At 38.3% G+C, this 23,076-nt stretch overlaps 2 protein-coding genes across 12 annotated transcripts in view; one reads left to right on the top strand and one right to left on the bottom strand.

The window, feature by feature from the left end:
* The window catches only part of SMC4 (structural maintenance of chromosomes 4), a 103,544-nt gene extending 95,495 nt beyond the window's left edge, over window positions 1-8,049 (bottom strand). For 2 of the 6 annotated variants that reach the window (XM_061637194.1, XM_061637190.1), the window contains exons 1-5: window positions 7,879-8,049; window positions 5,969-6,160; window positions 4,831-5,009; window positions 4,101-4,292; window positions 2,226-2,402 (exon numbers count right to left, since the gene is read on the bottom strand). In XM_061637194.1, the coding sequence (XP_061493178.1) occupies window positions 2,226-2,402; window positions 4,101-4,292; window positions 4,831-5,009; window positions 5,969-6,098 (678 nt within the window). In that variant the 5' untranslated portion in view covers window positions 6,099-6,160; window positions 7,879-8,049. Of the gene's footprint in view, window positions 1-2,225; window positions 2,403-4,100; window positions 4,293-4,796; window positions 5,010-5,968; window positions 6,189-6,816; window positions 6,911-7,878 lie in introns of those variants that run through there. The other 4 variants (XM_061637191.1, XM_061637192.1, XM_061637195.1 and 1 more) reach the window with 4 other exon arrangements.
* A 501-nt stretch (window positions 8,050-8,550) lies between these two features.
* IFT80 (intraflagellar transport 80) overlaps window positions 8,551-23,076 on the top strand; it is a 118,703-nt gene continuing 104,177 nt past the window's right edge. For 2 of the 6 annotated variants that reach the window (XM_061637201.1, XM_061637197.1), the window contains exons 1-3: window positions 8,552-8,954; window positions 11,643-11,760; window positions 15,352-15,570. In XM_061637201.1, the coding sequence (XP_061493185.1) occupies window positions 11,721-11,760; window positions 15,352-15,570 (259 nt within the window). In that variant the 5' untranslated portion in view covers window positions 8,552-8,954; window positions 11,643-11,720. Of the gene's footprint in view, window positions 8,955-10,894; window positions 10,998-11,642; window positions 11,761-15,351; window positions 15,571-23,076 lie in introns of those variants that run through there. The other 4 variants (XM_061637202.1, XM_061637199.1, XM_061637198.1 and 1 more) reach the window with 4 other exon arrangements.

Raw genomic sequence — 23,076 nt, 5'->3', positions numbered from 1 at the left:
AAGGTTGTTTGACCACCTTCGGGTTTCCCTCCCCACCAGCTTAGGATTGCAACTCTAAATATTTATTAATCGTTGTATGCCCCACTTAGGTAATGTATAAGCTCTAATTATAAGCCATCTTATTTTAACCACTATGTAAATACTATGCACACATATTTGTTTAGGAAGTATCTAAACTACAAATGGAAACCTGATTTAAGGTTAGGGATTTTCATTTAAAATGAAACCATTTGCCTTCAAAAGTTCTAGAGATCGATATATAGAAGGCTTCAAAGAATCAAACTAGTTATAGTCTTGCATTTAGCTATACCCCATTTTTGAGCTTGAGAGGTAAAGCACGGCTTCTTTAGAATAGAAAATAGCACATCATTTGAAAATATCAGTGGTATGATCAGACTAACCAAGTTGAATATAAGCAGTATTTTGGTTAGCCACTTGCCCAATGAAAATAATGATTCTTTTCAGGGATGCAGCTTGCTAGGCCCATCATTCAAGATATTATGTGTTACAAAGGTACACAGTGGTTGGCAGATAAAGCCTTTTTATGAGCTGGTGTATTTAAAATACCATATTCCAACTCTTCAAACTATTCATAAGAAACCTGTACATAATTTAATTTGGGGCATTAAAAAAAAGCAGAACCTTTTAGCATATTTTATAACTCATTATGAAAATGGGTACTTATCCTTTCAGAAAAGTAGTTATTAGAGTTATTAATTTTGTAAAATGTGCACATTGATGCTACCTGTTCATTCTTATCTCAAAGATTCTGAGTATACTTTTTGTTACTACTGCAAGTTATATTCTCATTATGATACATTATTTGAATGAATGTGGCCAGTTAAATGGACTGCATTAAAAAAGAAAAGAAATCCAAATAAGAGTTATGCAAATATTGGAGATATTAGTATCATATATCCAGCTACTACAGTAATTCCACATGAGGTTATGTCATATTCTTAGCTATAAAACCAGTGTGATTTCTGTAAATTCAAAATCTGATATTGTTTGAATTTGGTAGAAAAAAGAAGCATTATTAACAAAAGGAAATCTAAAGGACTTCTGTATTCATACATAGTCCATCCCTTTTAAGTATATAAGTTTATACATGTGCTTGTAGGCAGAGCCATAGGTTATAATTTGAAAAGCACCTTAGGCCCACATAAGTGCCTCCAACTTCTATGGCTAGGAACTTTCCCACAGCTTATTGGTGTTGTGCAAAGGGCTGAGTCCTCACCACAGAGCCCTTTGCACTGCAGTATTTACTAGCTCCCAATGCTTGTGCTTCTATAATATCCTAACATTTCCTAAATTCCAAAGGAAAATGATTTTCCTTGTCCTTAAATTATTCCTTAAGTATCACCAAAAAAAGTTATCATACATGGTTTGAAAGGCATTGAATGTGTCCATAATTATATATTTAACAGATCATAATTCTTACTGTTTTTTTCATCTTACAAGTAACAAAAAGTTAGGTTTGCTACAAAACTCTTTCCATGGTGATTAGTGTGGGAATTCAGCCATAATCATGAAACAGAAAGTGGAAATTAACAAATAGCAAGTTATATCAATTTTTCCCAGGAAGTGGAATTGTCACATATGAACTTTTATTTAAGCAGTATGAGTTGTGCATACCTGTTGTTAAGCCTAGTGTTATAAATGACCCCATCTTCTATTACTGTGAAAGCAATTTTAAACTATTTGGGAAAGATTAAATTTGATCTTTCCAGATGCATGTTAATTTCATATCTATTCATGCTTCTGAGGCAAGAAAGATGTCAAAAGGCTATGACAATACTGATTTCAACCTTACAGTTAATTGCCTATACATCTCAGTACAGAATTAACACTGTATGTAAGAGGACAGAAAGGAACAACGATGCTTAATCCATGCCACGCTTAAGCAGCACAATAATATTGGGGTTAAGATTATCTTTACTACGCCAATATTTACGTGCTGCTAGGGCGGAGCAAGTATAACAATTGTTCTACTCACTTGCCTATCTAGAACACAGAAATAAACATAATACTAAAAATATTCCTTAAATTATCTTCCTTAAAATTCTAAAGCAGCAAATAATGACTTGCATATTTACTATGACATACAAATCATGATGTGCTGCTAGAGTACCATAAGGTTTCTAAAAGACTTGACTCACCACTGTACCTAGACAAATGTAACAAGAAAAATTCTAATTTAGTAACAATATTATTCAAAGAATTACCTGTAAAATCAAGAACCTGTTATGGTCTAGGTCAATGCCATAGCTTCGAAGTAGAAGCCCAACATCTTTAAATGTTGTTTTCTTTCCACTGATATGGTATACAGAAGAATTATCTTTGTAGGCTGTTCTGGAGACACAGAAATTGCTGTTGGGAATGACTTCATAATCATCCCCTTCCTGTTTTGAAGGAAAACAAAACCAGAAAAACAATTGTTAGTAAGAAATTTATCCTTGATTTCAAAAGTAAAGACCTCTATTCTCACGAATCTGTTATACCTGAGTTTACTCCTCCACTGAAGCTCATAATATATCTTATAACATATGCACCTTATTAGTCATACCAGTATTTTTGCTATCAGATAATGTCTTGGAAACACAGAACCTCTCCAAATTGTCTAAATTTAGTAGCAAATGATTTCAACAACTTAATGTGCAGCCTAATATATAGTTCTGAGGAAACATGCAATCCCCACCGAGTTCAATGGGACACTCCAAAATAACTGTGCATAGGATTGCAGGCTTAGTCTGTCTACCACCGTCTTGTAGAACAGATGCCCCAGTCTCCTATGCTCTTCTAGTCAACCTACAACAGTCTCACGTCAGTTCAGAGGTTACTCTTAGTTTTCATGAAAGAAAGCCCTTAAATACTTGAATAATTATGTTTTAACACTTTTGAAGTTTGAAAAATACTGTATCTTGGAAAAAACTATACAAATTATAGGCGTAAGCAGCTTTTGACAAGCCACACATACTAACCATATTCCAAAAATGCAAAATTCATTTTCCCATGAAATTTTATCACAATTTAACACTTCAAAAATGGTTTGCCCTCCTAGCATAATTCCTTAAGAGCTTAAATCTGTTCCAATGAACAAAAAAGTCAATTAATTTTTTTTATTAGAGAATACTTAAATGGAAAATTATATATGATTGAACCTGGTTTTAATGGAATATTATTTCTATTTTAGATGCATATTGATATAGGATATCTCAATATATATTAACATATTGTCATTTTCCTGCTCATTATACCACCAACTCTGGTAGTTAAAAAAGATTACAGCCACAACAGCATCCTCAATTGTGTCCACAGAATCCCCCCCTCCTCCCAGTGCTCCTATTTGGACTGTTAACCCAGCCCTGTTTTATTGAACATATTGGGTTTTTAAAAAAAGTTCAGCACAAAAAATGTGAAAGGAGAGTTTGGTCTATTTTAACCTATCACCAACACACAAACTTGAACAGCAATGGAAAAGTTTTTAATTCAGCTTAACAGTGAACCTTGTAAAAAAGGGGAAATATAAAAACGCAATTTTAAACAGATATAGTGTCTACTATATTTATATATAGTAATTTATAATAAACCATGCAAAAAATATTTTTAAATTTTTATTTTTAAGTCAGTATATGTTGATATTGGAAGGATGATAATTTGAAGGAGGCCTTTCAGAGCACATTTATAGTTTACATATACAGCACACACACCCCTCTAGCTAGTCTGAAACATATAAAACCTTTTCATTTCTGCAGCAATCATTATAATATGCATATCTTGCTCAAACCGTTTTTGGACCAAAACCAAAAGAGGCTTTACAGTGTTATAAGTAATACGTAGGCAAGAGTCCTGTTCAAATTAAAACATATTTATGAAGCAGGAATGGAACCCTACTGCTGCAATCCTAAACACACTTGCTTAGGAGTAAGCCTCATTAAATGCAGTGGTACCTATTTCTGTGCACAGAACTGCATTGTAAGTATATAACATTCCTTTCAGCCCTCTGTATTTTGAAATAAGGTACTAGAAAGGCTCAACATTTCAATAAAATGATATAAGACATTACATGGTTAACCTTTCCCAACTTTAACAAAACATACCTTGTCAATGATCTTTTGAAAATGAATTTCTACAGTGCAACTGTGGATATCACTATGTTCGTCAGAATTATGAATGAGTACCGAAAGCTTTTTGGATCTTATTTTTTGTGCTCGATAACCAAAAACAAAAAGCATGGAATCAATCACATTGGACTTTCCACTGCCATTTGGTCCAATAATGCATGAAAAACGCTACAGACAGAAAAAAGAAATCATTCCAGTTTAATAACTATTAACAATTACGCTTCACTGCATTCTAGATAGTTTAAAATAGATTTACACATAGTGCAGGAAATTGGGAACTATTGGAAAGCTTAGTTTTTACAGCCAACAGAAAGAAATACAACTTATTCAAAGACACCTCCTATTAGCTCAAATTTCTAAACTTTTATCCTGTGAACTGTGCAAAATGAACTGCAGAATGCTACAAAGAAATATGTTCAAAACTAGCTTCATGTGGAGTATCAAAATGTTTTCAAATTATGTGAACTTATATTGTGTATGTAAATTACTGATAATTATTCATAATAAAAATATGTATCCATTTCTACCTGCTTGAGCTCCACTGAAAGCAAGATCTTACAAGCAAAACTGCAGCCAATAGTAATTCACGTTCTTTCATTTAAAACTCTTCCCATTTTAGAAATATGTACTTTTCACTTTACAGTAAGCAGGAAAGTCAGAAGAATGTCTTACCTCAACTTAGAAGTCACTTAAAATAGAAAGATACCTTATGAAACGGTCCTAGAATTTTCTCCCCAGCATAAGATTTGAAGTTCTGGTTTACAATGTGAGTTATCATGAGACGAGGAGCTCCAGCTTCATTGGTCATTGCTGGAGGTGGGGGAGGAGAGATGCTACTCAAAATCTCTTCTAAATTTCGATTGTCAACTACTCCGTCTGAGACTGCTAGAGAAATCCAAACAGAAGCAGAAAGACGCATATACACTTAATGACTACATACACCTATAAATATCTATGGAGCAAAAACAGCAGAAGCTAAGAATCCCCCTTTCCAACAACACCACTACTATACAAGAATCAACACATTTCTATCCATAGACTGAAATACTAAAAAAAGGATCTAAAATATGTTTCTTCCATGTACTAATGAACTTATTCTACCATTACGGCTGTATTTTAAAACCAGAACAACATTTTCAAAGAAATATAGTGCTATGATACTTTCATCCACACTAATCCAACAAAACAAATCTTTCTGCAGACTTGCATTTTCAGGCATGCTCAGAGCTTACGTACACTGTTAAGGAGGTGGCCTGGGGATCGCTCCACAATGCCCTGCAAGCTGTAATGACAGCAACAGCACTATTTCTCAAAGACAGGAAGTTTGTCACACACACACACACAAAACCTGGCCACTTAGATTTCAACAAGACGTAGAACTTTTTTTAACTCCTTGAGGCAACCTTTTCTTTGCATAATTGCTTGGTATCACTTTTCAGATATTAATCCATCTACCAATAAAAGCCTAAATGTCTGATGACAAATGTATTATGTGGCCTATTTCTTTTTTGTAATACAGACATTCTCAGTACAACATGCACAGCTCAAGCATGTTTAAGATAGAAGTAGTACTTGTCTAAAAACACGTAAGTTACAAGCAGCTACTCTCACACCACCTTGAAATTATTTCTGCTTAAATCATTGCCTGCTCTTCTGGCATAATGTAAGGACTAAAAGCCAGGAAAAAGATAGACACTGCCTCTAACAACACTTTAACCTGAAACATCTATAAGTAATGCGAAAATCATCACAGAGTAACAGACAAAATTGGACTTGGCTTCTAAGCAGGACACCTCCAGGGCCAAGTGTATAAGCCAAATATATCAAGATAAAGAGAAACTGACCTTGCTGAGGTACATCAGTGGTTTGTGCATTGGCTTCTTTTTCAGGTTCCCCATCATTGGAGGACTCCTCCAAGGGCTCAGTGCCTTTGTGATGGGCTGCTGTAGATATTTTAGCTCTTTTGCTTGGCATGATTTCAGTTGCCTATTCCAATTCCAAGCAACCAAACCACAGAAGGTCTGTTATCTTCTTAGCTAACACAAACAAGAAAATCCCGGTGGCCTAAATATTACATTTAAAAATAATCAAGTTGGTTGCCCTATATCTAATATTAATCTAAAATCTGAGTGAATTTTGCGATCTGGCAAGCTAGTTATGACGACAAGTGTGTACCATCGCTCCACTCATCCTCTATATTAGGACAGGTCTATACATTGTAATTGACAATTTACAACTGTCATATTAACCCAACATATCAAAGTTAACTTGGTAAAAAGCAAAAATATCACATTTTTAATTAACCAGAATTAACAGGTGTAATCTCAATTTCCAACATTTTATTTGAATTCTTACAAGGGTTCTATTTCTGTTTAAGATTCTGAATTAGTCCAATATTGTTTAGCTTTTTAAAAGTTCTCAGTGTGCTCTCATTATTTTATTCCAGTGAACAGAACTGCACAAGTTGAAATGATGACTTTTTTTTAGCGATGCCTGATCAGAAAATAATTCAATAAAGCCTACGTTTAGGTATATAATAAATTACTGAGGAAAAACACATAAAAAGGAGAAAGATGTTAAGATCAAGATTTTTTTTAAAACAATATTAAAAATATTTCCAAATAACTGACACCACGTAAAAAGTGTCTGACCGTACATGCCATGTGCAGTGTTTTGTATTAATTTCACTCACATTTATTAACAGCACTTTCTCCAAATCAATGGTACGTTTAGAAGAGTTCTATTTCATTGACATTTATAGCCTCCCAGAGTGCAAAGGAATCTGACTGAAAGAACGGAAGTCTGCTTTTAAATGTTGAAATGATAAAAGCAGATAGGTTTACAATGCAACGACTGATTTAATTTATGCACGTTATCTCATAAGTATTGTGGAAAATTAAGCGTCCTCGTAAATGAATCGGGCTTTTACCCTTCATAAATCCATCATCTCCTCCCCGCTCCCTTTCGTAGCTTGCTTCCAATCAAGGGGGTCAAATTAGTGGTGCTTAGCTAAAAGCACTTACAGACCTACTGCCAAATATCACTCATCAGGTCAGGGCTGCGAAATCAAAACTCTGCTGTGAACCGAACGTATAAGATTTAAAAATAAAGTTCGGCATGTTCTTCAAGAATGTATTGGAATCATCCACCCAATCCCCTAGACTTTGATGCGTACGTGCCTTTTCATCGTGTTCAGTTGCGAAAGTGACCAGTTGAAGTCTTAAACAAAACAAAAAAGCAACATCTACTTCACCGCTTAAACGGCTAAGAACTCGTTTTTCTAACCACTAGAAAAAAAAATCAAGGAAGTCTATATTTAAAAGAAAATAATTATTACCCAGAATGGTTATTGTCTGACAGCCTACATCAAAACCGGCAAATAAATGATTGTGCAAGGAGCAAAAACAAGGAGACGATTTGATTTTATGGATTGCAACGGAAATCGCCAGAAGTGTATCTTCTCACCCCACCCCCCGGAGGCGGGTAGGGGGAAAAGCGGGGGAGAAAGCAAAAGCTGCCGGTTAGAAAAGAAATTAAGGCTGCCGCCTTTTTCCTCATAGGACAGTTTGCGGGGAAATTTCTCCCATCCCTTTTAAAGGCGAATCAGTTTCCCTAACATCAAGTATAAGTAACTAGCAATGAAGTCCATTAACATTATTGAAAGTTTTACCCTCCATTCTAATCACAGAGAGAGAAGCTTCTCAAATCTTTCCTAAAGCAAAAGCAGAAATGGTTTGTCCAAAGATCCGCTTACCAAGCAGCGAGCGACTATTCCGTCCCCATCCACAACCAGAAAAGGTACCTAGAAAGCGGGCCAAGTGAGTTTCCGAGTAGCAGCAAAGCGAGCTGCAGAAAGCACCGTTTCCTGCCTCTAGCCTTGGCGGCTTCTACACTCGAAAATGGCGCCCAAACGGCAAACTCGTAACGAAATTCGTTAAAAAAGCGCAAAGCATGCTGGGGAATGAAAGGGGCTGGCTTCCCACAGGTTTGAAAGGAGAAAAAAAATCCTCCCGCATCGCCATCTTGTTTTCCGTTATTTAGCGGAAAAGTGGCTGGTTTCACGTCATGCTCTACTCAGCGTTTTTTTTTTTAAGAGGGCAAACGGGGGGGGGGAGAACTCTAACGTGAATACTTTTGATTATAGGAATTAAATATAAAATTTCCAAATATAACGAAAGAGGGTGGGAGAAGTAGCCGAGTCCCTTCCGTGGGTAGTTCGACAGGCGGAATAAGTTACCTAGCAACAAGCTGCAAGATAATAAAATAGTGGAAGACTAACAAGCAACGGACTATTTTAAAAAAATATATAGGAAATTTAAAATTTTAATATATTTATTACAAATTTGACAGGTCAGCCCCTTGACGTCAAGGGTAGCGTCACGTGCTCTGGGAGGGTCTGAGGTGGAAATGAAGAGTAACTTAACCTCGCGGGGAGGGGAAGAGAGGAGGAGGAAGAGGAGGAAGGTTGCTCGGGGTTAAGAATGGGAAATCTCGCGGGAAGTAGCTATAGAGACCGAACGGCTTTCTCTCACAGTTGGCAACAAGAGAGCTGAGGAGTAGAGCTCCGTGAGTATTTCCCCAGGAGATTAACGGAAGACTGTTGGAGCGACTGGGAGACGGGGATACCTGACTTACAGCCGGGTGCAGAGTTAAGGAAGTCTGTGCCGGCAGAGGCCTAGTTTCCCCTTGTTGCTCCGAGCTTTTCGCTTAGGCGTTCACGTTGCACAGGTAAAAAAGGACGGGACAGGCGACTCACCCGGGTACATCCATGAGGCAAGGGGAACAGCAACGTGTTGGGAACTGGGGCGAGGAACTAAGTGAATGAAAATGGTCAGTGTAATATTTTATTTATTTATTTTTTAGATTTATATCCCGCCCTTCCTCCCAGTAAGAGCCCAGGGCGGCAATAGTATAGTATTTCTATCCAACCCAAGTGACTTGCTCTGATTGATCGCTGAAATCTCCATGTCTTCAGATAATGTTGAAGAGAGTCGGAAGGTGGTATGATAGAAGTATCTAAGCATATACCTGTGTGTTTTGTTTTCTGCAACAGTGGTCTGCTGGCATACAGGTTGTTGCAACACAACACACACAGCCCTTGCGAAATGTATTAACCAGAAACGAGCGTAGAATGAGCCTACGCACGGCGGGCAACGGTGCCTTTTCTCATATATCACCTTCAGCGCTCCAAGGCTGCAGTCCTTTCGCTCCCTTCTCTGGCGAGTGAGCCCAGTGAAGCTCTTGGGAGTTTTTACCTGAGAAGGAAAACCACATCAGACTGCTGGGCAAAAAGCGACCCTCCGCCTCCAGCCTGAAATGCCGTCTTTTCCTTTATATTTAAGCCTTTTTCTTCACCTGAAGACGTGGAGCAGCTTTCAAATCCCTGAAAATAAGAGTTTGGAGTTCAATGAAGCTGTACTGCCTTTGAAACGAAATTCTGTGACTAGATGCAAAGGGAAGGTTTGTTGTTGCTTCCCCGGCTCCAGTGATTTTTGTTTGCAGGGATTGATGACATGGCAAATCTTTATGGCCATTACTGCTCACAAGTCAAGCATCAGTATGATGAACTGTTTTTTTATTTGGGTGCATACATGTAGACACGAGCTATTATAAACTTGTATTTGCATTCCTTTGAACAGAAATCACAACGAGATAAGGACACTAGGTTGTGACATGTAATTTGTGCTAAATGTTTTTTTTTTTAAATGGTGCATTTATAAAGAGGCTTTGAATCTGTGTGTTTTAAATCAAGGACTTAGGAACTGTAAATAAAGAACTAGGAACAAACTTTAGTTTCAGGTACTTCTATTTTTCCCCACAACCAAATCATGCTATCTCTTTATTCTGGTAAGAGAGAATAGGAGCATTTCATAGATCCATGTGGAAGACGTTAACTATGATTTGGTACTTTCCTCCAAAATGTGAGGTGCTGAACTTTATGCTACGTAAGATTCAGCAACCCGTAATAACACTGAAGGGCCAGGCCTATAATCAAGAATGCTGATTATGGTTTAGTTAAACTTAATTACACATGAGCTGCGTTTTAATGGTGACAGTTGCAGTGGCTAAAGGAGTGATGGTGCATATTTTCCCATGTTTTCAGTGTGTGTTATACGTGGAATGGGTGTTCCACAAATCTATGTATTTGTGAGTATGTAATCAAGAGGTGACAGTAACTCCAAATTAATTACTTTGAAATGCTTGATAGATGGCATTTTGCAAAGAGTGCTGGACTGGGTGGCCCATCTGATCTAGTAAGGAATATTTTTTTGTAAGCAAATGTGATTACTTGGATCAGTTAATGCAGATTATGTTATAATTCTGAAGGAAATCCTTATTTTGGAAATTTAAAAAATGTTGGTGTGCTGCAGAGATTCTACTTTAAAAAAACCCAACAACCATGAAGCCAGCTTACCGCTATTATAGAGTGGTACTGGAGTTATAGAACTGTTTGCTATATACTGATGACTATTCATACTCAAATTCCCTTCAACTCAACTTTTGTGCTAAAAATCAAGGTTCTTAAATAATGGTAAAGTAACATGGGGTGAAACAGGGTATCCCACTGTTTCAGTGCATGCTTTTTGAAAAGAGTGAGGATTCTAATCTCCATTGGTGTTTTGTGATTATGGAACCATGCCTAGTGGTTATTCCATATTACTCTTAGTAAATGGTAATTGTGTTTGTATCCATAATTTGGAAGGTTATTTGTGTACCAAAAATATCCTGAAAGAGAGCTGTCCTGAAAGAGATCTCCCATTCTTTTCAAGTCTTCAAGAAAGAAAATTCCACATGCTTATTTTAATTGAACTATGGTGAAAGTATTGCAATATTTCACTCTGAGGCTACAATCCTATGCACACCTACATTGGAGTAAGTTACATTAAGCACTGTAGACCTTACTTCTCAGTAAACATGCATTGGATTCTGCTGTATAGGTGTTGCTCTGTCTAATCTGTTAATATCAATTAAAGCCTTGCCACTGGTTTCTGAATTGAATTATTAACAATAAAGCACAATTTAAAACAAGACTCATAAACAATTCTATGTTGTCATCTACCCAGAACCAAAGACTGCAAATCATTGGATGGGCTGCTTCAGTAGCTAATTCCTTGCATAGTAACTCCTTGGTGGGTTGTAGTATCTATGTTGCTGGAATCCCTAGAGGTTAGAGGCCATATGTTGTGAATAATGGTATTTTATCTTCTGAATAAGCAAGTGTCCATTAATTTACATTAATGGGAGTTATGGCAATTGAACTTCTCTGAAGTCTATTATTTCTACAGAATCTTTTGTAAACATTTTTTCTTCCAACAGATGTTTGTAACTTTGAATTCTATAGCAAGGAATATTTCAAAAGTTTTCCCAAATTATCTGATTACATTGAGTTAATATGAACACTTTACGCATATCTATAATATATTGCATTACCAGTTTGGAATAGAGAAGGTGATTATTGCTTAAACTATAAATATTAATATTGTAATGCATGTTACTGTTCTTTTTATATATTTATAGGTGTAATCTGTGCAACCAAGAAGACATATTTTCATCGATGTATCAACTGGATTATCAGCACCAGAAAATTTAATCAGAATGAGGTTAAAGACATCTCTCTTAAAGGAACCAAAACATATCCTTTGTTCCTCTCAGAAATTAGACACATCTAACAATATTCTGATATATCTTGGTGCTTGCAACAATGTATTCCCTTTGAAAAATGACAAATTTATCAAAATATAATTACCCTGTCTAAGAAATTAAAATCAAAAGCTGAGTAGGTTCTTACCAAGCTTGTCCAAATTTGTACTCCTCTTTGTATCATTCAAAGCTGAAATCCTCAAAACTTTTCTCTCACCACTTTCTCCATGCGATGCATAATTTTATACACATCTATCATGTCACTTCTTATTTGCCTTTTCTCTAAACTGAAAAGCCTGAAATGCTACAACTTTTCCTTATAGGGGAGTCGGTTGTGAAGTACAAATTACTGTTATGTTCACAACTAAAGCAAGGGCTCTCAGAATTTTAATAGTCTTTTTGGCTAAAAGTTGGGCATACAGGCTAACATTGGAGCTAGCACCCTGTGTACAGTACCCAATATTAGAAGTTGTTTGTTCTTAAGCCAGGTGCTCTGGAGCAGTCTTGATTTTCAGAGAGTCTAATTTGTGCCATAAAGAACTCCTTAGCTATCAGTGGCTGCTAGTTGTGATGGGTATATGCCACCTCCAGGCTCAGAGGCAGCATGTTTCCGTATACCAGATGCTGGGGAACAACAGTGGGAGAGTACTCTTGCACTCCTGTTCTGTTTATGGGCTTTCCAGAGGCATCTGGTCGGCCACTGTATGAAACAGTAGACTAGATAGGCCTTTGGTCTAATCCAGGAGGAATCTTGTCTAGTTTGAGAAAATTCTGGCAGTTGTTGTGGAGGGCAGGGTTCTACCCACTTGTGTTGATTTGGCCAGATTATTCACTTTACGTTATTAGTAATACAGCTTTGCATGCTGGTCCTGGTTCCTACCATTTTCTAGTAGTCTGACTACCCCAAGGCCTGTCATGGTTAAGTAGAAGGGTTAGGATTTGTTTGGTTTTTGCTTGAGTTAAGAAAATTATGCAAACTCTGAAGCCAACTGTCATGGTATATTTGCCTGTATTCTAGTTCTCTCGTGTACTGCTGTTATGAGGAAAAGTCACTGGTGATCAGACAAACTAAATCAGATAGGTTTATTACAGACAGTTTAATGCTAGCCATTAAATTCTACTATAGCCCTTTTCACACCCATGCTCCTTGTATTCCACATCTGATCCATGCTGCACATCAGTGATGCACAACTGGTTAACACAATACATAAAGCATCCTGGGATGGCTACTTAGACATCCATATCTACTTTAGCATGGTATCAGCAGTAGTTTTTGTATAACTGTAGATTGATTATTAAGCTATGTATACATGTATTGCTGGACCTGTCATGACTATAATTCATGACTTTCTCAAATTCTCAGAAGTTTTTTGCATGGTTGGTGAACCAGGGTGTTGCCACAGTTAACATCAGAACTGTGTGATTGTTTTTTAAGATCAGCATAACTTGGACAGTAAATATGAACAGCTATTAGTAGTACTTGTGTCACAACTATTAGTAATTGTGTATATACTTTTTATGCCATATGTATACCTTTTATTGGTATAAAAATGTTTTTTGAATGTTTGTGGTTCTGGTTTTCCCTCACACTTCTGAATTATCAATACTGTGGTCAAAGACGTCACACCTTTTGTTTAAGAAGTGTCATTTATCCCTCAAAATGTTACCTCATATTTGTCATAACAGCAATGGAATTTTCACAGGTGCTGACAATCATCCCTTATTCAGATCATATTCTAATATAGTGCAGTAACTGAATATTTTATTTAAGGAATTAAAAGGAATTTTTAAAATTAATCTTGTTTACCCCTCCATGCTAAAATTCACTGTTTATGTTTTAGAACAGTCATAATGCCTTAACATACATATCAGTCATTTGCCATTTGTAATGAATGTCGGGGGGGGGAGAGTTCATAAAAAACTTATATCTGCAGTGCAGAAAAGGGGGATGCACACATACTACTATAGGATACCGGCTTGAGCTTTGTTCAGAAGTAGATTTACCCTGTTTAAGTTGGACACTGCTTCCAGCAAATTTACCTTACATGGCACACACAATAAAATGTTAGAAAGTAGTTGAGCCGTTTCCCTTGAAAACACAGGTGCAGTAAACCCAGAAAACCAGATTCTGCATATTAAAAAGAAAATACTAAGAAACATATTGGTTCATAAGCTGGTTAGAATATAGATATAGATATCCATCCTTTACTCTTCCAACATTTGATAATCTATAATTTCTTTATATGAAATGGGAAATCAGGAGGATAATAAATTCAAGCTGAAATCCAAAATACACTTACTAGGGAGTAGGCTCATTACGGCACAATTCTGTCCAAATATTTCTGACAAAACATTTATTTAAAATATTTCTAACCTACCCTTCATCACATCATGCATAGGATTGCTCTTGTAAGTGATCTTTTAATCCATCCATCCTATATTTTTTAATCAAAAGCTCAATTAAAATATATTTTGAACCTCCAAACCCACCTGGAACATACCACAGGCTCACATATTCCCTACTCCTGTTCTGGTTTATGATACTATTTTATGTAAACTGCTTAGATTTTTTTATTAAGAAATCTATGAATCTTGTTAAATAATTAAAAAGTTTGCTGTTACATCGGAATTGGGCAGACAGATCAGCATTAAGTGAGATTACCTACAAAATATGGTTTCAGATATTGTTTTGCATGTAATTCTTGCTTAGTGCCAATCACATACCTGCATTCAAATCAAGGAAAAAGGAATCCACGCAGAAGATAGGAGAAAGGCCTCTGGCGTGTTCCCAGTCCTCCAAAATCAAATGAAATAAAAGTATGGTTTGGTGAATCAAAACATGATAAGTAGATTGAGTCATTCTTACATGTTAACTCCCACCCACCAACCATGCTAGAATTATGTATCTAAGGTTGTGGGTCAAATGTAAATTCAGTAATCAAGGACCCTTTTGAAACTCAAAGGCAACATTACTACATCCCTCTTGTGAAGCCCTAGGAGTTACAAATACTTGTTTCCATGCTGCTGCTTAATTGGCACAAAGATGAAAATGCATTTTCTGGACTTCGTTGATGACAAGCAGCATCTCAACTTTTCATGGCTAGCAATAAACTACTTAGTTTCCTTCTGCAAATGTCAGACCTGTTATGATAATGTGTAACAATCTGTTATGGCAACCTTGTTCAAATATAAAAGCTGTCTTAGAATTGTGTTTTGTCAGCTTGTTTAGAATAGTATCCTATGTGCTTACTAAGTGCTAATTTTTCCCAGGTTTTTTTTTTAAAAATATAATACAATCATCTCATTTGAAGAAGGGTGTCTTATTAAAATCAAACCTGTGAAAATATTTCTAAGTCCTAGAAGGCAGCATCACATTTTAAAGCCAACCTTAAAATGGGCCACAAACGTTTTTCAGGATTTTTAGCGCTGGGAAACCAGGTACATGGGACTTTTCTAGTCCTTTGTGAAACTGATCCAATTCTTTTGTAAAAGCAAATGTAAAGAAGGTAATAATATATCTCTTTGCCAGTATGTATGATGATTTAATTATCAGGATTCTGTAATTCCTTAATTCTGTTAAAACATAAGGAATTGGTTAGTTGTGTAGGCTGGACAACAGCAGATGAGCTCTATTCATGCAGTGATGATCACCAAATTATGAAATGGAACTTACTAAATGGTGAGACGACACAAGTAGTGAAACTTCCTGATGATACCTATCCCATCGACCTTCATTGGTTTCCCAAAGGTTTAGGTGGAAAAAGGCAAACTCATGCTGAGAACTTTGTACTCACAAGTTCTGATGGTAAGTCATCTTGAAAATGTACTAATTTTCCAGTGTACTACTTTCATTGACACAATGAAATGCTATTGAATATGAAGCAAGGGTTGCCAACCCAGTGCACGTGGGTGTCATGACACCTGCGAAGGCCTTCTTTGGTACCCCCAGTGTGAACCATAATCCCCAGATTCCCACTGATCATTTTTTAAAGGTTTCTAGCACTTTTAGAACCTGAGATATGAGGGGAAACATACAGACACTATTCTCAATTTTGTGAGAACTTAGCCTGCTCCACCCTTTCAGTTTTTACTTTGCCCCCTTAAACCTCTGTTCCTACCCCAGAAATTCCTGTGGACACCTGTATGTTTATGTGTTTGTGTTTGAGAGAGAGATGCACTTGGGGAAAAGAAACGTATATGTGGTCTGTGTGTGAGAGAGAAGGAAGAGGGAATGTGAGAGGGAAAGGTGTGTTTGTGGGGAGGGGCAGGAGATATATATATGTGAAGTATGTATGAGTGTGAGAGTGTGGTCTATGTGTGTGATTGTGTGACAGTGAGTGTAGTGTGCCCACCTTGTATATTTCTTCCTTGTACTACAGAATGCTTTTTTTATTGCACAGCAACGGCATTATGTGGGTATGGGAGAAATTGGTATTATGTGATCTCCACAATCAGGACCAGCAGAACATTGCTGACTTCCCATGGCAAGCCTAAGGTTATCCAGGGCCCAGGGGGCAGCAGCAAAGACTGTACTCTCTCTAATGTTGTATAATGCTGTGCCCCCTATGGCAGCCATGTTGTGTTACTCCATGCCCCCACAGCAGGCATTTTGTGACTGATGCCTACAGCACGATCAAAATTTAAAATGTGCCCAAAAGTTGAAAAGGTTGGCAACCCCTGATATACAGGGTTGCATCCAAATGAGCTATACTCAAAATAGATACACTGAAATTAATGGTCCTAAGTTAGTCATGTATATTAACTTAAATGCGTCTGCTCTGAGTGTGACTTTGTTGGATGCAGCCCACAGTTTCTTCTGAGATTATAATTCAATATGATGCACCATCCTGAATCAGTTCTTTTCAATTGTCACATTCTCTATTCCTTGATTTTTGCACAACTTTATTACTCAAGCTCCATGCCTTCCCTTGTATCAAAATGTTGGGCTCTAACCTTAAACAGTAAATAAATTGGCCACTAGAGAGAGCCAGTGTGGTGTAGTGGTTGAGGTGTTGGACTACGACCTGGGAGTCCAGGGTTTGAATCCCCACACAGCCATGAAGCTCACTGGGTGACCTTGGGCCAGTCACTGTCTCTCAGCCTTAGAGGAAGGCAATGGTAAACCTCCTCTGAATACCACTTACTATGAAAACCCTATTCATGGGGTCACCATAAGTCGGGATGGACTTGAAGGCAGTCCATTTCATTTTCAGTAAGCATGCATTTGGGATGATGTGGGATTATTTGTTTTCACCTCAGGAGGAAAATGGTTGTTTAATTACAAGAGCAATTGACGAACGTGCCAGCATTGGGTTATATACACAACATGCATTTAAATTGCATTATTTCCTCCCAATAATCATCGGAACTGTAGTTTGTTAAAGGTGCTGGGAAGTGTACTTCTGTGAGGGGTAAAGTACAGTTCCTAGATTTCTTTGGGGGACATAATGTGCTTTAAATGTATGGCATGTATGCAGTCTTAGTATGCTGCATGCAGTTCATGTGAAAGGGTACAGCTTTGTAACTGGTATTTTTTTTAAAGATAAAATATTATTTGGTTCAGTCCAGAAATTGCCACAAGCATAGGTCAACAGAAGCATGGATTTGGGGGAAAGTGTAAATTTAGAGATCCACAGTATGTGCATTCAGAGTAGCACTGGCAAGCTGAAGTAGATCTGTCTAGAGCAGTGGTTCTCGATCTTTTTTGGTTCGCGGTGTACTGTAAAACATATAAAATGTTCTGGCACACTTTGTGTACAAAATTAAAAATATATTAATATATTTTAAACTATGAATAAATATAACAATAATAATATACTTTCATAATATTCATGGCACACCTAGTGACCTTGTGGTGCACCAGTGTGCCGGGGCGCACCATTTGAGAATCACTGGTCTAGAGGCACACTTATTCTGTGTTTGGTGTAGTTCCCATTGTTCTGGTATGGTTTGGATAAAGTGATTTACTTCACCTACCTGCCTTTTAATGCAAATAAGAATATTTGTCATCCTGTGCTATATTGTATGCTGCATAGAATCACAGAATAGTAGAGTAGGAAGGGGCCTATAAGGCCATTGAGTCCAGCATCCTTTTTTTCTTGTGGCACTGTCTTTGGAGCAGAGACCTTAATATCAAGATTAACAGCTTTTTTTCTGATTTCTATTCTAACTGTAAATTGGGTATCTGTCCTAATAAGAAATTTATTTTATTTATAAAATTATTTGAGTCACCTTCTGGCCCCCAAAGAACAGCTAAGACCATTCATAATTTAAAAACTTTTAACTTTAAAACAATATAACATACAAAGAGGAAAAAAACCTTTAAAATCACCCAAAAGCCATGTAGAACAAAAAGTTAATGGGCGACCTAAAACTGAACAAAGATGAAGCAGCCTAACCTCCTTAGGGAGGGAATTCCATAGTCACTGTAACACCACAGTAGAGGCCAGTGTTCCCAGAAACAAGTTAAAAGCCAGCACAGTTGGTGCAAGAGAAGTGCAATATGGTTAGCAAGGTACATGCCAGAAAGCAATCTGGCTGCATTTTTCTGAACTCTCTTCAGGGTAGTCCCATAGTTTATATGATCATAATTCGTGTTTGAGCCCTCAGCATCAGATGAATTTCCCCATCACCCTGCATGTTGACTTATTAATGTGAGTGATTGGTATTTTAGGGGAAGTACTCTATCCCACAAGTCGTCCATTGATTTCAATGGGTCTACTCAGTGGATGGATACAACCCATGGAAAATAAGCAATAACTAGTGCATGGTAGAAGTGAATGGATTAAGTCATTTGACTCGAAATGGACATTATGACAGCACACCAGCTGTTTGTTGGTGAACCCACACCCTTGCCTGTGCTTTAACCTCAAAATACTTTTTATAGCCATATCTCTTCTGGAGGGGCTCCGAGGGTAGCAGTAACCACTCAAGAAAAAAATTAAAAGTGCAGGCATGGTGAAGGTTCAGCTATTCCTCCCACATATTCATGCTACAATTTAAATCATTTGTCCACCCCACTTTATAGGGAATCAAAAAGTTGGGTCCTGCCACTGTCATATCTGATTGCACCCTCAGTGTTGATATGATTGGTGCAACCTAACTGAAGTTCACTTAATTCGATTTCCTGTCAAGTAAATATAGTTCAGGGAGGGTGTCGTTTATGTCACATGACAATAAGTTTTTACCTAGTATAAGCAGCTGTCAATATTTGCATGTACTGTAAAATAGAATTTTATGTATGTACTGTAAGATGCATTGTACATACAAAAATGTGTTTGTGATGTAATTATCAATGTCATGGTCTAGGATTTTCTTTTTAAAAAAATGCTGTTATAGCATAAACAATACGCCTGACAATAGTAAAGGCACAGGAACTTTTGTCAGCTTGCAGAACTCAAACGATAGAACATGACTTTTAAACCTATGCAGTTATAACCTATGTGGTTATAATGACTTCCGAGATTTAGGCTGCAAAAGAACAGGCTACTATTGTCATCCTGAGCCTCAGTTGTTTAAATTACACACCTGACAGAACTGGGTCTTTTTGTGTTCCTCTACATCTACAACTCCACTGAAAAGAGAACAATGCAACTGTTATGCACATACATGATTTATGTGACGAGGTGCGCCTGGCGCCAACACTGTTATCTTTTCTGCGCCAGGTCAAGACTTTCCTCTTCTGGCATTCTAGCATGTGTTTTTAAATTGTTTTTTTAAAATGTGTTTTTAAATTTTATATTTGTTTTTAATGTTTTTAATTGTTGTAAACCGCCCAGAGAGCTTCGGCTGTGGGGCAGTATACAAATGAAATAAATAAATAAAATACAGGCATTGTATGCCACTAATTTCTTTCTCAGACCGCTACTATGCCATAAATCAAAATCCTACAAATTGGTTCTATATATATATAACCAAGAGAATCCCTCTTACATGATAGTACACCAATTTTAATCTTATTTATGGTATTAATATTGCAAACCAGAATTCCTCTGAGTTCACTGTATTTTATGAATACATCTTAGATCTTTTTAGTAGCAGAGTAAAAAGTAGAAAGCGTCCACTGAGACCTTTAATTTACCACATATGTAATAGAGGGACCATTATGTTTTGAAGTATATCTAACTAGACAGCTGCTATAATTCATAGATTAACAGGAGTAACACATCTCCTGAAAAACAAAACAGTAGTATAGAATTCCTAGATTTACTGAGTTAATCATCTGTGATTGTCAGATTGAAGACCAACCACACTGGTAGCCTATTCACAATATAGGATTTCATGGAAATGTTTTTATGGTGCTTGGCACCATAATACCTCAATATCTCACATATGTGAATTATTCTTGGAAAACACTGCTGCAAAATGGGAAATATCCTTATTTTGTTCCTTTATATTTTGAACACTCAGGTGATAAACTAGCAAGCATAAAAAAATCTAAACATAATATAAAACAAAATTGATGCTTTTCACTTGTATCCTGCCCTATCTCAAATGCTCAGTGCGGATTACATTGTCCCTCTCATTTTTCACTAAAAAGAGAAATATGCTGGTCCCTTGCTGAAATGTTTACAGTAGCCTGGTTCCCATATAGCACTAAGTGAAACCATGGCTTAGCACAAACAAGTGTGCTTTTGGAGAGGAGATTGCAGCCACTTTGCTCCTCCCTGTTTGTTTTCTGCTGCACTGAGCTAAGCCGTGGTTTGGCTTAGTGTGTCGTCCGAACCCATGTTTGTAGCTTAGTTCTTTCCAGACAAACCACAAGCTGAAACCAGGGTTTATCTTGGGAGTGCTAAATCATGAGCCCAGATTCAGATAACAAGCCAAACCACAGCTTAACTTGGCTCAGCACAGGGAAACAGCATAATGACCAGTGAGGAGCGAAGCGGCCACTATCTCCTCTAACAGTGCACGTGTTTGCTTGTTGGTGGTAAGTCATGGTTTGGATTAGCTTAATGTGGGTGCAAGGGCAGTTTCATTTCACATTTATGAAATGAGAGCTTTGTAAGGCATGAAAACAAAGACTGGATGGGTTCACTTCAAAGAGGATTTGGCTCACAATACTTCTGTAAAACTAGTATAACTTCACATGTAAAATATGTCTGAAAGTCATGTGCTAATGTAGTACAAGTTACTTAATCATTTTTTACTTGGCACTGGAAGGAGGACATGGCTCATTCTCGGGAAACTTCTGGTTTCATGATAGAACTAGTCCCTGTTTCATAAATTAGGGGGACATGAACAAATACTGTAGTGATAATTTCATCTGTTATATACAGGCATACCCCGCTTAAAGTAGCCTCGCTATAAAGTACATGCTCCATACTCCACCATACCCCGCTTAAAGTACGTGTGCTTCGCAATAACGGACACTTTATTGGCATGACGCCGCTGCCATCTAGTGGTGATTGCATGCAGTACAAGTGAAGATAATTGCTTCACTTTAAGTACATTTTCACTTAAAAGTACACTCTCCGGTCCCATTGCGTACGTTAAAGCGGGGTATGCCTGTACCAAATCATTTTCATAATTGCATATTCCTGAGAATGCCATCCTGAGCATTATAGGTCAGATCACTACTTGGTGAGAGTAGACCTTTCCATGCCACACACCCTCCGTGGGGGTAAAGGACCCATTAGGATGGTCCGCCCCAGGCGCTTGATGGATCCAGATGGATTCCTGAATGCGCTTGGGGACTTTATGGAGCCTGCAGACGGGCACTCGGTCGAGACCCTGATGGAGGAGTGGAATAAGGTGATCACCGGGGCATTAGACCGGGTGGCTCTGAAATGCCCTCTCCCCCTGAATAGAGCTCAGACAGCACCTTGGTATACTCCACAGTTGCGAACTCTGAGGCGGGAGGTGAGACGGTAGAGCACCGGTGGTGGAAATCTCGCTCTCATGACGATCAGATACAGGTTAGAGCGGCTGCAGCAGCCTATCATGTGGTGATAAGGGCAGCAAAAAAGGATTTTTATGCTGCCTCTATTGCGTCTGCAGAGTGCTGTCCCAGGAGGCTCTTCCAAGTGGTCTGAAGCCTGGTCGGTCCAGTTGCTTCGGAACCTATGGAACATTCTAAGACCTGTGATGAGTTTGCAAAGCACTTTGCAGATAAAATTGATCATCTAAAGAGTGCGATTCCGCACGCTATGGATACAGTGAGCGAGCCAGAGTCGGCCAGTGGTTCTCCAGTGGTGTGGGATCGGTTCCAGCTTCTTCCTTCTGAGGAAATGGACAAGGTGCTTTCAACCTTAAGGCCAACCACCTGCTTACTCGACCCTTGCCCGTCGTGGCTCATTATGAGCTGCAAGGACAGTCTGGGCGAGGGGATCAAGGTGGTGGTAAATGTGTCCTTGGAAGAGGGCGTAATGCCATCAGCCCTCAAGGAGGCAGTAATAAAACCAATTTTAAAGAAGCCCTCCTTGGATCTCCAAGATTTGAACAACTTTTGCCCAATTTCAAACTTACCATTCTTGGGCAAGGTGGTTGAGCGGGTGGTGGCGAAGCAGTTGCAAGCGCAATTGGAGGAAGCGGATTATCTGGATCCATTTCAGTGGGGTTTCAGGCCTGGATATGGTACTGAAACAGCCTTGGTGGATGATATGAGGAGAGCGTTGGATAGGGGTGAGTGCACCTTCCTCGTCTTCCTGGACCTCTCAGCGGCTTTTGATACCATTGACCACAGTATCCTTCTGGATCGCCTGGAGGGGTTAGGCATAGGGAACACTGTATTGCAGTGGTTCCATTCCTTCCTCTCTGATAGGCACCAAAGAGTAGCATTGGGGTATGAAGTTTTGGACCCTTGGCCTCTCACTTGTGGGGTGCCATGGGGTTCCATCCTCTCCCTGATGCTATTTAACATCTATATAAAGCCACTGGGGACTATCATCAGGAGATTTGGGCTGCAGTGTCACCAATATGCGGATGAGACGCAGTTCTATCTTTTAAATCTTCACCGAGGCTGGCTGTAGAAACCCTATCCAAGTGCCTGGAATCGGTGAGTGGCTGGATGGGAAGGAATAAGCTGAGGCTGAAACCTGACAAAACCGAGGTACTGTTCGTGGGAGACAAGGGAAGGTTATAGGGGATTTGGACCTGGTGCTCAATGGGGTACAATTGCCCCTGAAAGACCAGGTCCGTAGCCTCGGGGTCATTCTTGACTCCCAACTGTCCATGGAAGCTCAGGTTTCAGCTGTGAGCCGGGCAGCACTGTATCAACTCCATCTGATACGGAGGCTACGCCCCTACCTTCCCAATAATCTGCTCCAATCATCATGCCCTGGTCTCCTCTCGCCTAGACTACTGTAATGCG

This window comes from Rhineura floridana, chromosome 7, assembly GCF_030035675.1.
Source record: "Rhineura floridana isolate rRhiFlo1 chromosome 7, rRhiFlo1.hap2, whole genome shotgun sequence".
Taxonomy (NCBI): Eukaryota; Metazoa; Chordata; class Lepidosauria; order Squamata; family Rhineuridae; genus Rhineura; species Rhineura floridana.
This window is presented reverse-complemented; position numbering and strand designations above follow the sequence as displayed.